Raw genomic sequence first — 16,692 nt, 5'->3', positions numbered from 1 at the left:
AACTGGAAATGATGAAATAGTCAGATGTCTCTTCCGAGCTTCCCTGACTGTTTCTATAGGAACAGCTGACCTAATTTTGAAAGAATTTTAGCTGCTGTCTTTGTGGCCAGGCCCCAGAGAGAAAGCTGAGGCCTTGGTTTGCCTTTGCTTTCATGTCCTGTGAGTTCATCTAAACTTCACAGATCCATATGGCTGCGTTTTTGGGGATAAGAGAGGTCTTGAACTACCAAATGAGAATGAGCATGTCGCTTTCCTCCATGCAGTGGGTGTCCATGCGCAGTTCATGCACCCTCACGTTCGTCCCTGTGCTGGTCGCAGGGTGTGCAAGAGTGTTATCCAGGAGCGGTGCGGTCCCTCCCCCGAGGAGGAGATGGGGCGCGGTCCCTGTCATTCTCTGCTCCAGGGAGGTCGGTCGGGTCTCTGGTCCCCTTGTGCATTGGTTCTGTGCAGGTCGGGTCACGTTTGATGTCCAGGCTTGTGCCCCCCTGTGTCACTGGGGGTGATAGTCAGCGTTGCGCTCCCGCAGCTGGGAGGACAGGTGTGTGCCACTGTGCACAGACACTCTGTCATTGGAGTCTCAAGAACTTCACTCTGCCCACCTCTGTTTTGCTCACCTTGAACCACATCTTCAATCTCCGTCTCCTGCGCAGCTAGGATTGCAGGCCTGAGCCAGTGTGTCTAGCTTGTAATTTTAACTGTAAGTAGAATTCCCCTTCACGGATCTACTGTGATTTATGGTAAACAGATCTTGATGTTGATGTCAGATCCCAAATTTGAAGAAGTTCAAGTCTCATTATTGTTGCTACAGGAGGTGTCTGTGACTCAGCTCCCGATTTGGAGATGGAGGACTCGGGCTCCCCCTCCGAGCAGCCCCTGCAGAGGCAGGAGAAACCGAGAAACTCCGAGACGGACCTGGCCACGCAGAGCCTCGTGTCATCTGAGCAGTGGCTTCAGCGTCACGGGCTTAAGAGCAACAAGTTGACCTTGAAGCAGATTCTGTCACAGATTGGATTCCCCCAGTGCGAAGGTAGGGAAGTGCAAGCAGCCGTGTGCACGCGTGGCTACCGAAGGGCGCGCTCGGCCCCCCACTACCGAGGCGCGCTCGGCCCCCGCGGCTCCTTGGAGCCGGAGGTCTCTGTCAGTTCTCACAGTCAGTGTTAGCCAGGCTTCATCTCATTCTTTTCAGTGACTAAATGGACGTTGGTCACAAACAGCCTTTATTATGTTGAGAAATGTTCCTTTTATTCTTAACGTCTCCAGAGCTTTTATCATAAAAGGATGTTGTGTTATGTCAAAGGCTTTTTTCTGCATTTTTGAAATAATCATGCGATTCTTGTCCATGGTTCTGATAATGTGATGTATCACGTTTACTGATTTACGTATGTTAAACCAGCCTTTCATCCCTAGGATAAAGCTAACGATGATAGTGTGTGATTTTTTTCATTAGTTGTTGTAAACCATGGGCAAGTATTTTAAGGAATTTTGCATCTGTGTTCATCAAAGACATTGGTCTAAGTTCTCTTTCGCTGCTTGCTCACTTGCTGGCCCTCTCTTTCTCTCTTCCCCTCTCCCTCTTCCCTGCCCCCCTTTCTTCCCCTCTTCCCCTCTCCCCCTCTCCCTCTTCCCTGCCCCCCTCTCTTTCCCTCTTCCCTCTCCCTCTTCCCTGCCCCCCTCTCTTTCCCTCTTCCCCTCTCCCTCTTCCCTGCCCCCCCTCTTTCCCTCTTCCCCTCTCCCTCTTCCGTGTCCCTCTTCCCCTCTCCCTCTTCCCTGCCCCCCCTTTCCCTCTTCCCCTCTCCCTCTTCCCTGCCCCCCTCTCTCTTTCCCTCTTCCCCTCTCCCTCTTCCCTGCCGCCCCCCCCTCCCAGCTGCCAGTCCTGGGGCTTGAACTCAGTGCTGTCCCAGAGCTCTTTGCTCAAGGCTTTACCACTTTTGCTTTTGCTCTACCATTTGAGCCACAGATCTGCTTCTTGCTTTTTTGGTGGTGAATTGGAGAGGAGAGCCTCAGATTTTCCTGTCTGGGCTGGCTTTGGACTATAATCCTCAGGCCTTATCCTCCTGCGTAATTAAGGTTATAGGTGTGAGCCACTGGTGCCAAGCTTTATAGTTTTTGTTGGTGTTGTTTCTTTGAGTCCCTGTCTGTTTTGGGGATGAATATGATGCTTCATTTTTATGAAGCCCTCCTCCTCCCCCCTTCTCTTGTTAAAAAGTTTTTAAATTTTATTTTTCATCTGTGGGACCAAGGAATCAAACTCAGGGCCTCATGAAGGCCAGGCAAGCATTCTACCACTAAGCGATGCAGTCAGCCCCTTCCTTCCTTTGCTGACTCAGGATCTCACTGTAGCCCAGGCACGCCTAAAACTCGTGATTTTCCCTTTCTCAGCCTCCTGAATGTTGGGGTTACAGGCCTTCCCAGCCCAGTCCAGGTGGAGGGTTGGCTCTTTGCTTTGTGTAGTACCACTCATTCCGGGAAGCATGAAATGCTCGAGGGTTTAGGATTTTTAAATCTGTATTTATGACGATTGACTTGGAATGCTGTTGAAGCACAGAGCCTCGGAGTCAGGCTGCTGAGTGTTTCACAATGAGAGATAGCCCACTCTTCAGGAGCTGGCCCGTTCCGTGTGTTGGTAATGTCCCCTCGATGAGCACCCTGGCACTTCCACTACTATGATTTCACTCGGTAATTCTGAATTAGTCATCTATTTAACAGTCAGAAATAGTATTCAAAAAATCAGATTCTCAGCCAGGCACCAGTGGCTCACACCTATAATCCTAGCAACTCAGGAGGCTGAGATCTGAGGACTGTGGTTTGAAGCCAGTGTGGACAGCAAAACCTGTGAGACTCTGATCTCCCATAAACTACTGAGGAAAAGCTGGAAGTGGCGCTGTGGCTCAAGTGGTAGAGTGCTAGCCTTGAGCAAAAGAAGCTCAGAGACAGCGCCCAGGCCCACAGTTCAAGACCCAGGGTCAGCAACAAACAAACAAAAAATCCCCCAATTCTCCATCATTTCTGTTGGCAGCTTTATTCCATGTTGGTGGTAACTGTAACTGTTCTAGACCGGTCTAGAGGGAGCTGAACATCAGAACTTGGAAGTCTTCTTAGCCCTTGTGATTTGGGACCAAGCCTGCCAGGGAGACCATAGAATGCCAGCTTTTCGCTTCTGCTCTTCTAAAGTGGGCTGTTGCCCTGCCTCCCTAGAAAGGCAGAGGAAGGCAGGTATTGGGACCCACAGCACTGCTTTTGTAACTCAATGATTGCAGTAACCACAACCACCATAATTATCATTATACGCTCATCCGTCTCTGAGGAGCCTTACATCATCTGCCCGGCCAGGTCATAGTTCACCCCGCTAGCCTCGGGACCAGCCTCGGGAAGTCCCGCGAGGGAGGAGTGGTAATGTGCAACACCGCGTTTCCTTGCTGCGAGCACTGTATTTCGTACGTAGTGCATGCAATGCACGCTTACACAGCTGCACGTATACTCTCATGAGCACAAACTCTTGTGCTGACATTGTGTTTGGCTATTTCAAATGTATGGTTTGCTCCATTTCACTTATTTCATTCTTCTCCTCCACCTGAAAGAACAACAAATAGTATCCAAGTGGTAGTTTTTAAATTCTGAAACTAAGACCAAATCTTTAATAAAAGTTTTCAGGAATTAAATGCAATGTCTGTTTTCCCTTTTTCTTAATTGTTCTGGACAGAGAACCAGTAAGCCAGGAACCACGCTCTTCTCCTGCCCTGTCCACCCATGTTATAAGCAGCTCCATTTATCACAGCGTTCAGAAATACTTCATTGTAAATTGTTGGTATAAAGGATATACGTTGAATGATGCCAGAGGAGAACAACAAGAAATAAAAAGAAGTTTGATAACACATTCTTCTGATTGTCTTTATACAAATGCAGATTATGTGACTTCTCTGGGGAGACTTGTGACCTCTCGGTATGCAGAGGGCCTGTTTCCACGATTCTGCACAACCGAAGATGGCAAGATATACAACGTAAGCCAGAGTTGGTTTGGTGGGCAGGTCCTGTGGGAAGGGGCCGGGGTCACCTCAGGTCACAGCAGAGGCAGCCGTGTGCAGGTTCAAGTTGAAGGTTTTCCTTGGCCAGGGGAAGAGCAAGAGAAGTCATGAGCTGGCAGCTAGGGGAGGGAAACCTTAGTTAGCCAGCAAGGGTTCCGTGTAGGGAGCTCTTGACCAGAGATGAAAACGCTGTATAACAGCACTTTGTTCTGCTTTGAAAATAAGGGAGTAAAACAATATGACATCAGTCTCTGAAGGAAACACAGGCCGTATCATGTCCACACGGAGACATTCGTTCACATCAAGGTGCCTCCGTGGGCAGCCAGGACGGTTGCTTTGTGATTCAGGGCTCCGCTGGCATCCGTGCGAGACTGGCTCCCAGCTCCCTGGAAGAGCCCCGCGTCCAGGAACGCTCCAGCCCCTGGCATGAGAAGACCCTGTTCATATTTGCAGGCTTGAAATCAGCGTACCCCGTACAGTGTAGGTGGAACTAGTATTTATGGAAATAGTATTTACATACTCTATTGTTTAGATAATAAAGTAGAGAAAGACATCTATATATTCAGTACATATACAATTTGTTTTTTGCATGTTCTCCATCCCTGGTTGGTGTATCCCAGATTGGTTTATCCACGCTAAACCTGTGGATGTAGAGGAATGACTATGTTACAAAATCACTTTCTAAAATAAACCTGGCTCGAAGCGAGAACCATTGTAGAATCCTGAGTTTGTTGTCCCAAGTCTTTAAAAACGGAACCACATTAGACTCGCTGCAGAAGTATTAGACACCTCTGCCTCTCTACTGCCTCCCTCCACACCTGCTCCCCTGTCCCCCGCCACCCACTGGACTGGGTGGGAAGAGGTGAGGGAGGTTGGAATCCTGTCTGAGGGGCCAGGAGGAGCAGCGAGCAGGGAAGTGAGCTTGGCAGACACGGGGAGGGCAGGAGGGGCGTGGACATGAGACCCGGACAGGTCCAGAAAGCACATATTCATTACCAGGGCAGGTATTGGGGTACGCTCTGGGAGCTGCTAAAAGTTTAAAACTTGGTTTGTCACAGAATAGGGTGCAACTTTTTCTTACTCTTTTTCTGTCTTGTACCTTCCTATGCTTTAAAAAGCCTTACAAATTGTGCCTGTTTTTTTTTTTAAGATTATTTATGCATACAAGCAATTGCTTTTAAGTCTCTCACCTTCGGGGGGGGGGGCAGCAGTAGACATGTTAGTGGCCACATGAGTGATTAGGTGATTCAGGATTAGGGGAGCTTGGCCTAGGAAGGAGGCAGAGGACATGGATAATGAGCAGGAAGATGAACAACTGGGCTGGTGTCTCATAAAAGAAGACAGACAGACTGCTTAGAAGCATTTTCAGAAATAGTTTTTGGCATGTTGTATGTAAAAGTTTTAGCAGGACTTGTTTTTCTCCTATCTGCCTTTGATGTCTTCCCTTCTACTTGATTTCTTAAAAGTGTCCATAAGCATTTTTCTAACAATCTATAACTATAAAAATAAGAGGCAATCTGGAAGCATCTCTTTGTTTGAGTGCTGTATTTTGAACAATGTCGTCTTTTCTTCTGTGGGGAATCATCCCATGGGTTTTCTGTTGAACGACTAGCCTCTTCCTCCTGGACCCTGCCGGGTTTGGAAGGCCATTTGCCCAGTTCTTGATGGCATGACTGGGTTTCAGGTGACTTATTTGCGGCTATCTTCCTGTCTTGTTTTTATTAAGCTGACAGCTAAATCAGAACTGATCTCTCCGTTCGTGGAATATCTGACACAAGCAGTGGAGAGCTACAAGCAGCGGATGGATTGGCTCACCAGCAATAGCCGGCAGATTTTTGGTGTCATCTTGGAACAGTACATCACCATGGTGCTGGATTTCAGTGACGTGCTGGAGGGGGAGCTTCATTTGTGCCGGGACGCTTTGACAATGGTCTTCCAAGAGCAAGTGGCTCAAGTGACCAAGTTCAATATCATTTGGTAAGTTCCCAGAGAAAACATTGATTTCAGTGAAGCATTATGCCAACTAGCACCTACTTGGAGTTAAGTAGCATAGCTAATACAGCTAGCTTCATGGCAAGGAAGGTCTCCTAGAATGTACAGTTTCTCAGAGATCCCTCCGTGAATAATAAATCTTAGGAAACTTTCTTGCTTTGCTTGGAGCATTTTAGTTTTTATATTAAAAGAAATTTAGAAACAAGACTTTTCTCGAATGCATGGGAAGGTCAAAATAAGAGAATATGAAAGATATATTGATATTCAGTACAAATTTAAAGCCAAGTATCTTCCCTCATTTTAGACTTTAGCATGAGGAATAAATATGCCACACATTTTGCTGTTTTTCCAGACTGAATTTCCAGCTGCAGTTGACCTCTCCTGTGAGTTCACTATTTTCAGCAGGACAACAGGTGGCTGCCTTTATAGAATTTCTCACATTTCACTATTTTCATGATCAATTATTTATGGATTCTTGAATTCATGAGAGTTTAACATCGGCGTTAGCTTCTCCTCTGGAATAGTGGGGTTGTAGTTCCCTGACATGAAACAGCTGAGGAGATGGGGGTGGAATCTAGTAATGGACTTTTTCTTCTTCCAAGTAAAAGCCTTTCGGCAAAATAGAGGACAGCTTTGAGGATGGTGTGGTGGTGTTCTATCCCAGATCCTTTTCAGATTTAATTTAATTGGAGGAATTAGTACTGAAACATGTAGCACTTTGGCCTTCTTGGAATGTCTCCTCTCGTGTTAGCCACTCAGACCGGAGCCACACAGAGGGGCGCCGGTGTGAGCCAGTTCTGGCTGTGGTGGACAAAACGGCCAATTATATTTGCAGTCATAAGCACAGGTAAGTTCAAATGGCCCCTCTTTTTGAGGTGTGGGGGTATCCATCCATCATTCCCAAGCTTTCGACTAAATGGTTGACCACATTTTCTCAGGATTTCACAACTAATGCTCTGCTAAAGCAAAAAAAAATTCCTTTCCTTTCCTTTTTTTTTCTTCCAAAAACGTAACTAATGAGAAAGAAGCAAGCATATTTTCCTGAACAAGACGGATTTATCTTAACCAGCTCGCACATTTGTTGGTATCTTTAGGAGGACTGAAGCTGTGTCTTCTTTATCATCGAGGTGAAACCGGGAAACTACCACTGCCTGCCTGTGACTGTTCCATGTGGTTCCTTTCAGGGTTTCTCAAGAGCCCATGAAGTGGCAGGAAGACGCCTCTCCTGTGACTGAAGGAGCCATAGCTGCTGCCGTCGGTTGGGTTGAAGAAAAGCTTTTTGAGCCAAAGATTTTTGAAGAAAAGATTTTTGAGGACAGCAGCTTGAAGGCCCTGCTGGAAGCTGCCAGTGACAAAACTGTGAGTGTCCCCAAGGTGATTCCAAGCTGAGCTCTGTGTGCTCACTGTCTTCACCTATCAGCTGGCCTGCCCCCCGCTCCCCCAGCTCATAATTTTATTCACCCCTCAATTTGCTACCTGTTGAGAAATAAGTTCTATGCTTCAGAGAGAGATCACAATGGCAGCCCTGATGTGGCAAAACGGGGCCCATCAAATGGGACTCCTGGTATCTGTCCCGTGAGCCTAACAAGGCCCTTCTGTAGGGTGACTGGGGTCGCCTGTGAGAGGAGGCAGGTGCTACTCACACCTAGTGAGCATCCAGGAGGGACAGGGACGAGGCCGTCATGCTCATCCCTAACTCATTGATTCCACTCTTGCCCTTTTCTCTCTTCTTGGAAGACTCCTCCAAGAATGATGGCACGGGGCGGAAGAAAGGATGGGGAGATGGCGCGTCTCCAGCCCCTATGTTCTGCATCATTCCTAGTTCCTCTCACAAGATGGGTCTGTCCTGTGATTTCCGGGACAAAGTGGATCTGAGTCGCTGAGTCCACTCATTTTTTTAGTGCTACTGTACTGATAAAGGTATTCTAAGACCTTTGGGGAATAAAGTTTTACCATGAAGGAGTGATTAAGTGGTGGTGTTCTATGTCTCAGCCACAAGGCAAGTGTTTGCGTGGGGCAGTCTGATGATGGAAGTATTCAGGACAACGCTGAGCTGATGGGGAAGTACTCTAGGCAGAAGAGGTTCCTGGGCCAACATGGCTCCCTGGGCAGCTGAGGTCCCACCGGCCTGGACTTATCAATCCTGAGCCTGATGGTTTGAAATTGGAAACACATTTTCCTCACAAAGGCAAATGAACAAATGTTTTCTGTTAAGGGAGAACCAAACATAAGCCACTTTGTTCTTTGGCCTTCATACTTGTTTCCACATCTGTAAAATTCCAAGTGTCTGGATACCTTAATAAGTATTCAAGAAACGGAGCATATGCACATATACGAGTATGCTCTTTCTTTGTGAACCTAACTGTATTGCTTCAGCTAACTCGGGTCACCGGTCTCCCAGGACCTTGCTTTCTTCTTTGATTTCCTTTATTTATTCCTCTTCTCTCTCTGTGGTCTATCCCTACCCTAGAAAGCCTGGAATAATTTCAGTGAGTTCCAGGGAGTCCTACAGAAGAGGAAGAAAGAAAGCTCATAGGCACCAATCATCCAGAGCAACCTGAGAACTCCATAGAGGAGAAAAAGCACATACAAACCAGTAGTGTTCTGTCACCTATAGCCCCCATCTGTGGGTGGTCCCAAGAAAATTCTAGTAAACGCAATAGCCTCATGTATAAAACCACCATGACCTGTGGTTTGTGGGGAGTAAAGAAGAGGGTGGTCTAGATTCCCCTGAAGCTAGTTCCTCTGCCCCACGTGTGTCATGTCCACCTAGTGAGCTCCAAGTTCACCCTCCTAGGCATAGAAGAGACTTAAAGCATAAGGAAGCTTTGAGCAGTATATATAAAATCCAGACTGCTTTGAGTTAGCATCTCTCTCCATGAGTGGGCCTTTAGAAGACCCAAGAAACTAGGCATTATCTTGTGTCAGAGTATTAACCCTGAAGTCTGTTTTTTTGTGTCAAGCCCACCCCCAGAGTCGGCTTCTTTAGAGTGGGCTTCTTTAGAGCTAGGCTTTGTCACCACAATGGGCCTGGAAGCCTGAACAAGGAGAGTCAGTTAACAGTGAGCCTTGTGGTCTAACAGGAGCCCAGGAGGTTTCTTTAAACTGTGCCTCTGATAAGAACACTGAAGAGCACTGTGGATGGATGGGTTGTTGTTGTTTCTGTGGGGAAGGAGGTGGTTCACGCGAAGGGCAGTTTGGTGGCTGTTGAGGCAATACCTGACAGGTGAGGGGTTGGCAGCCCCAGAGCCCAGCTGTGCTGGCCAGTACGGAGTTCCTGTGCTCCAGCCTCCTTTGGTCTTAAGATATAGGTCTTACGGAAGTTGGCCTCTTCCTTGGCCTTCATGAGGAGAGGCAATGTGCCAGGCAGCCCTGGAAAGCTTGCTGACACGGGGCGCGAGGGCTCATGGGAAGGAGAAGGCTGTTTACCCAGAACCTGGATTCCAGGCTGCCTACGTGACACCTGCCTTTCCAGGTTTGTTCCCTCACCCTCTCTTGCAGCTACCTGATAGAATATATCTGGTTTTTTGGTTTGTAAAGTCATATTTGCTGCAGGATTAAATGGGCGACCCTGTGGCCCCCTGGGAGCCCCTCGTGGGCTGCGAGATGATGCCCTGGCCCCGTCAGCCCACGGGCCTCGTTTGTTTCCAGTAACGGTTGGCACAGGCATCAACTATTTTTATTTTTATGCCCCTAATGCCTAATAAGGGCTCTATAAGTTTTTGTTGGACACTGAAGGAATGGAAAGGAAATTACACGGATATTCTCGAGTTTAGGAGCTAAATGTGGGCCTGCATTGTTGGTTCCCATCCTCAAGGTGTGGCGTAGATTGGAGGTGTTTCTTGGAGTCTCTGCAGGACCAAGGAAGTGACTGTGTAGGCCTTGTGGGGCTCTGGTGGACGCTGTGTTGGGACCAGGACCCTGAAGCCTGGAGGACAGAAAGTCCATGGCGGGCAGAAGGTTTAGGAGGGGCTGGAGGAACACTTAGAATTGATTTCGTATTGACCACTACCATGGAAGGAATCAGAAAATCAAAGTGGGCCGAGCCCAGAGAGGGCGGCCACAGGCTCAGGGGGGCGTCTGGAAGTCTGGTAGAGTCCAGGATCTGGAGCTGGCCCCTGGTGTTGCGGTTCTGAAGGCTGTGTGATGGAGACAGGTTCGTGCTAGCCCTCTTGCCGTGCGTGGCTTGGCCTTGGGTGTTTGCTCCTGTGGAGATTGGAGCTTCCTGCAGCAGGAGGCCCTGGTGGTGAGCAGGTTTCAGCAGGTTTCAGCAGGCTGGCACAGGACTGTCAGCGTGGAGGCAGCCCCTCCCTGTTCCTTCCTTCTGTCCACACTGCCGAGGGAAGCTGTCCAGGGTTCCAGGATTGGGCAGCGTGCATGGTTTTCCCAGGAGAAGGGGCGGAACGAATGGCCCACACAGAACGGGGCATTGCAAGGAAAAACAAAAAGGTGCCACCCTGTTGATGGTATGTAAAGCGGTGACCGCCCTTGACTCACTCTAAAGCGGCTGAGCAGAGTCCATGGGTCACTGGTGTCCAGTTCAGTGTGCGTTCTCCGTAGGGAAGTGCTGGCCAGCGAGGAAGCAGCTCTGGCCTGCCTGCTGCAGTGGGGTCTTAGAAGTGGTCTCCCCCCTCCAGGATCTTGAAGGTGCTAGTTAGGGGACAGGGATTCCCATGAAGACCCTTCCTGAAGCCCCGCAACCTCGTGGGCCCAAAGTTTGGTCAGCAGGGTTGATGTCAGATGTGGGAATCGGAACTCTTGGATGACAGGGAATCCCAGAGAGTAAGGAGTGACTTTCTTGGCTGCCTTCCCTGCCCCATGACTTTGCTTTTCTTGTTCTGGGATTTATCTTCATCTCTAATAGGTGCCCGGTCTCGCCAAGAGCCAACACAACTTGGTGGCTGCGAGCCAGGGCTGAAGCTCCCGGGGTCAGGCAGCGTGGGCTCACAAAGCTCCTAGGCCACGTCAGTTAATGTTTCCCAAGCCTCAGTGTCTTCATCTATAAGTTGGGCATAATAGCAATGATTCATACCGCGTGACTCTGCTGTATTGAACTGAATAGTTCATTTTCCTCCTCACCCCAAATCACAACCTGAAAGCCCTTTTTCTTCGAGGAGGATTTTACCCATTCAGGGGGATGCGTAGGGTCTTCCTTTCTGTTTTTCCTCATGTCATTATGTGAGACGGGAAGGCTGTGTGCAGGAGACTGACCTCTGTACAAGGCACCTCCCAGGGCCTTTACAGGATGGATTAACAGAGTCGGCTGAAAATACAACACGTGTAAGGTATATAACAAGCTGAGCGGTGACGATAATGCATAGGAGGGAACTCCACAGTTAAAGGGAAGGAACTCCTGACTCATGGGGGCTATGGCAGTTTTCAGTTTATCTAAATCTCAAGAGAAAAGCATTTCTGCTGGAGAATTTCAGACCCTGAGGTCTCTGCGAGAGCAGGGAAGCATAGCGCCCTGTGGAGAGGGGGCCGTCGCGCCACCCAGTCGGCCTCACCTCCCTGCCGACGTCACAAGCCCTTCTGTCAGTCGCCTGCCCTGGGCCACCTGCCATTGTCAGGTGCTTAAGACCGATGACCCAGTCCTCACGGCCGCTCTAGCTGCAAAGTTCTTGTGGAGGAGTGCCGCTAGTCCGTTCCGCGTGAGGTGGTGTGGCCACCAGGAGCCTTGACACAGAGAGCACTTGCTGGAGGAGCAATACAGTCACCTGGTCATTAATGTGGCGAGTGCTGCTTCCTTTCGGTGTGTCGTTCTGCCTCCTAGGTGGCTGGCTGAGATCCACAACTTCCCGTCTTCACTTTCCTTCTCCTCCTTTATTAGCATATGTTAGTTTTGCAAAGGGGCTTGGTTGTATTATTTCCATTCATGCACATAATTTACCCCAGTCAAATTCAACTCTCACTCCCCCTAATCCTCCATACTCCACTTCCTCAAACAAGCTCTAGTTTTTATAATTGTTTTTGTGTATGTGTGTATAAAGTACTTCAATCATATTTATTTTATCCTCACTCTCTCTTTTCACCTTCCTCCTCCCTCTGGTTCCCTCTGCCGCACCGAGCCTGTTTTATATTCCCATGACTCATTGTAAAGGACTAGATTAGACATATGAGAGAAAATGTGCAGTCTTTGTCTTTCTCAGTCCAGCTTATTTCGCTTGACATGATTTTAGTTCCATTCATTTTTCTGCAAACAACATAGTTTTGTACCTTTTATGGCCAAGTAAGTTGTGCATATGTACCCCATTTTCTCTGTTCATTCATCAGTTTAAGGACACAGTTAATCCCAAATCTTGGCTACTGTGTTCAGTGCATTTACAAACATGGGGGTACAGGTTTCTTGAGCATACGTGGGCTTACATTATTCCTTCGGACATGTGCTCATGGGTGGTATAACTCTTTTCATAACTGGTTGTATGTGGAACCGCCTTACTGATTTCCATTGTGGCTACACTAATTTACACTCTCTTCCAGCATTGTGTAAGGGTCTCACCACATCCTTGCCAGTGTTACTGTTTTCTTGGTTGTGGCCCTCTGACTGGGGTGAGGTAGAATCTCAGTGATGTCTCGATTTTCATTTCCTTTATGAGTAAGGATGCTGGACATTTCTTCAATTTATTAGCCACCTTTATTACTCCTTTTGGAAACTATTCATTTGCCCATTATTAATTAGGTTAGTCCTTCTTTTGGTGTACTTTTTAAAGTCAGAGAGCTGAGAAGAAGCGACAGCATTCTGTGCGTGTTGGAGGAGGGCTGCTGGTCTCAGCTGCCGCTCTTGCCTCCTCCTCAGCCCTGGCCTGGGCTCGCGCCCCCACTTCTGCGCCTTTGAGCACACAGGCGGCATTGCCTGTCAGCTGCAGACGGGGCCCCGCACCCCCTGGGAAGCCAGGCATGGGCCAGCCCTTCTCTGCCAATGAGTTTGGGCTCCAGACCTGAAGATGGGAAGATCATTTGCAATCCTCTGCTCAGGAGGGGTTGAAATTAAATCAAGAAGAGGGCCTTGAATCTGAAAGAGGCAGTAAAATCTGTTTATTCCTAGGACTGAATCCGTTTGCCAGGGCTTCTTCCTCAGCTGGGTGTGCAGCTCATGAGGGTGTTTGGAGGGCAGGTGGGGATGAGGTCTCTTCCTGGCACTCCTCCAGTTCACTCAGATTTGTATACATAAGCGTGGACCATTTTCTTAAGCTTCAGTCATGAAGAATCAACCACATGCCCTCCTTTTTTCCACAAGTAAAGAAGCTGAAGCCAGCTCACTTGTCTGAAGTAGCAGAACTCCTAAGTTGCAGGAGAGAGAAACACAGGGGAGGCAGAATCGTGGGGAGGAACAGGAGTGGTACGGTTGACATTGTGGGGAGACAGCGATCACAGGGTCCTAGTTTCATGGCCTTTACATTTCTCTAAAAGGCAGGCAGAACTTTTAGAATTGTTCTTTACCTAGGTTAGGTAAACCTTTCTCAAAACCCCTCTTTTAAGCTATGCGTGTCTGTGTGTACCCTTACACAAGCTGCGCCTTCTCTGGTCTGCGCGTGGCTTGGCCTGGCAGTGTAGGGCAAGACCTGGTGGGCAGTCCTGGCTCCTGATCAGTTGCACAAAGCCATGACCATCCTCCCTCCCCAGGCATGTCTGTGGCTCGTGAGACGGGTCAGGGGGTGAGCGAGCTGGGAACACGTCCTCCTTTCTACCTTATGCCTCAGGCGGAAGCTACACGAGGAACCTGGCACCACCTTGGGAAATGTCTAATAAGCTTTCTGCTCTAGGGGCTAGTCCAAAATTTGGTTTATTCACTCTACAATGAATGTACCTAACCTGTGGAATGTACTTATGGCCCCAGAGGCGTCTGTGCTCCAGATCTGCTAAGCGTACCCCGGTCCTGCACTGCCATGCGACCGTTCTTGATCTCTCACTTGCTACCTGCACCGCCCAGTGCCCTCGCAGAACTCAGCAGGGTCACTGTGCCTTCCTCCCACTCAAGCCCCAAACAGACATGAGCTTACAGAAAATGTATTGCCGCTGTGCTCAGTGCAAGGCTGGGGTGTGTCAGGGAAATAAACCATTGGTGCCACTGTCTTGCAGATTGAATCCATTTACTATTTTGTGGTGGGGGATGTTCCTGAAGAAAGCAAGGCGCTTCTCTCCCAAAGGGCTTCTGAGATCCCGTGTCCCGTCTGCATAGTGTCCTTCAACACCAGAGGAGCAGACACTGTAGCTTTCCTGAAGAGTCTGAGCGCCAACACTCATGGCAGGTAAGCATAAGAATGTTGACATGGGGAAGGGACACGATTCAATCCCTGACAGAAACTGTGACAAACTGCCCTTTCCATGAGAATAGATAGTCTCCTGATCGTCTCGCCCTTTCTACTTTAAAACAGATATTCCTCCTTTGGTCTCTGTAAGCACGTGTTCAGGTCCCAGCTGCTTCTGTGGCAATAGGAATTACTGAGTCCTTTCCTAAGTTAGCCTATCAGAAATGGAACCCTTGTTTTGTTTTGTTTTTTGGAAGTTCTGGGGTTTGGGACTCTACCGCTTGAGCCATATCCCCAATCCTTTCTTCTCCTTGTTTCTTGAATAGAGTCCTGTTTTTCAGCTAATCAGCCTGAACCATGATCCTCCTATTTGTACTGGAGTGACAGGGACGTGCCTCTGTGCCCCGCTCTTTCCTGGTTCCGGTGGGGTCTTGGGAACGTCCTTGTCTAGGCTGGCCTCATACCACAACCCTCCCTGACCTTAGCCTCCAGGGTTCCTGGGACACGAGAGTCATAGGTGTGAGCCGTGTTACCCAGCTCCCTCTTCTTAAGTGTAGGTGCTCACAGTCACCTGGGGAGCTGTTAGCCATACAGAAGCCAGGCTTAGCCTTGCTAATTCCACACAACAGAGGGGAATTGGGATAACAGGGAGCTTGAGGGAAATTCTAGACCCCAGAGCCCAGGGATTCTCATTTTCAAGTCTGAAGAGGGGAAAGAATCTTCATTTGTAATTAGTCTTCTTGGAGGCCCACCTGTTGGGGGCTCGGGACCCCTTCCCCCATCTCCCAGGGGGATGCTTGAATCCCAAACTATGAAAGAACACTCGGCTCTATCCCTCCCGCCCGTGGAAGGAACAAAGCGTGTTCTCATGGCCTGCGCTGAGCTGAGAAGGTTGCCGAGACCCCCCCCCCCCGTCCCCTCACGCGTCAGGAACGGCGGTGGAGAGAGACATGGGGAGACGATGTGATGGCCCATGAGTCTCACCCGTTCAGAAGGAGGGCAGAAGAATTTATTACGGTGACACAGGCGGAAGGAGAGGGACTTGGGGTGACTAGCTGATTGGCTGAGCTGGGCTGCCCATCAGGTGATGTCATGAAACGCCCTCTGTGGGTGGAGATCGCAATCCCCCCAGGGCCGGGCCTCCGCCATTAGACGTGCGTGGCCGAGCCGAGAGGCGGGACCCACTGGCTTCTCTTCCGGTTGAGGCCGGAAGGCAGGCGGGAGGGGCTCCCTCCCCCACTGCCCCAGGGCTGGGGGAAGGGCAGCGAGAATCCCCAACACCCACCAGGCGGGAAAATCCTCAAGCACTTTTAAATAATTCAACATCAGCTACTTTACCTTCGTTTCTGGGTTTCTGAGCCCTCCGAATATAGAAGGGGGGGCTTCCTGAGCCGTCTTCATACAGGAGAGCGCAGAAGGACACTGGCGCGCCCCCCTCTTGTCCTCTGCTCTGATCACGCTGGGCATCTTCTCTGGGCATTCTGGAGCCCCAGGAGTAGTTTACACGTGAGGAGCTGTGATTGAGGCTACTGGTTTTTTTGTGTTGCACACTGAAGGAGGATAGATTTTGCAGAAAAGGGCCAGGATGTAGCTATACCCTCCTGTGTGTGCTCTGGGCCAGCCTCACCCACAACCAGTGCTGCTGTCTGCAGGTTCTGCTTCCTGCTGCTGCACACTCCGATTTCCGCCTCCTCACCCTGAAGTTCTTGGCTGTTCTCCTGGGGCCCTTGGGGCTTTTGCCCCAGTAACAGGGAAGTTACATATAGGAAACCATAGGTTCTTAGCATCTTCGTTTATACGAGGCTGTCTCTGTGTTGTGGTCCTCCAGTTAGACTCTGCTCCCCCGGACATAAGGGTGGTTTTGGGTGGAATCACCCATGCAGGCTCAGTGCTGTATTCTAAGGACTCTCCAAAGAGCCTGCTCTAATGGTGATTCACTTCTGCACAAGTGAGCAGCATTAGCAAGAGGAAACTTCCACCTGTTCTCTTTTTTAATCTGAAGAACAACGGATCAGGGAGTGGAAAATTCTAGGCACAAAGCCCTTGGAACTCAGGGTGTGGGGCCTGCCAGGAGAGATCTTACGGATCACCTGTCCTTGCCCTGTCAGGAGGTCCAGGAGGAAGGCAGCCGGATGAAGCTCCTATAGGAAATGAACACAGCTAGGCTAAGAATCAACTCAAGAGGAGCTGCTAGAGCAAGGCTGACTTGTTCATGGTCATCAAGCCATTGTCTGCTCTTGCCGGAAACCCTTAAAGAATAGAACTGAGGCTCTCCATGGTCCAAGAGCTCCCTAGACGTCCTGTGCTGTTTTTCTGCCCATCTGTCCACCGCAGGCTGTACTGAAGGACTATTTACAAATTGAATGAGTGGCAGCCAGCAGAGGTAGAGCTCTTAGCGTTACCTCAGACCTCCTCTGCACACTGGAAAC

At 49.3% G+C, this 16,692-nt stretch overlaps 1 protein-coding gene across 1 annotated transcript in view; it reads left to right on the top strand.

The window, feature by feature from the left end:
- The first annotated feature begins 817 nt into the window (after nt 1–817).
- The window catches only part of Vwa3b (von Willebrand factor A domain containing 3B), a 125,888-nt gene continuing 110,013 nt past the window's right edge, over nt 818–16,692 (top strand). Inside the window, exons 1-5 of the mRNA XM_048353494.1 lie at nt 818–1,027; nt 3,904–3,998; nt 5,749–5,999; nt 7,199–7,373; nt 14,094–14,263. Of these exons, the coding sequence (XP_048209451.1) occupies nt 841–1,027; nt 3,904–3,998; nt 5,749–5,999; nt 7,199–7,373; nt 14,094–14,263 (878 nt within the window). The 5' untranslated portion in view covers nt 818–840. The remainder of the gene's footprint in view (nt 1,028–3,903; nt 3,999–5,748; nt 6,000–7,198; nt 7,374–14,093; nt 14,264–16,692) is intronic.

The sequence above is a fragment of the Perognathus longimembris genome, chromosome 8 (genome assembly GCF_023159225.1).
Source record: "Perognathus longimembris pacificus isolate PPM17 chromosome 8, ASM2315922v1, whole genome shotgun sequence".
Taxonomy (NCBI): domain Eukaryota; kingdom Metazoa; phylum Chordata; class Mammalia; order Rodentia; family Heteromyidae; genus Perognathus; species Perognathus longimembris.
The sequence above is the reverse complement of the archived record's forward strand: the minus strand, read 5'-3'. Positions and strand labels throughout refer to the sequence as shown.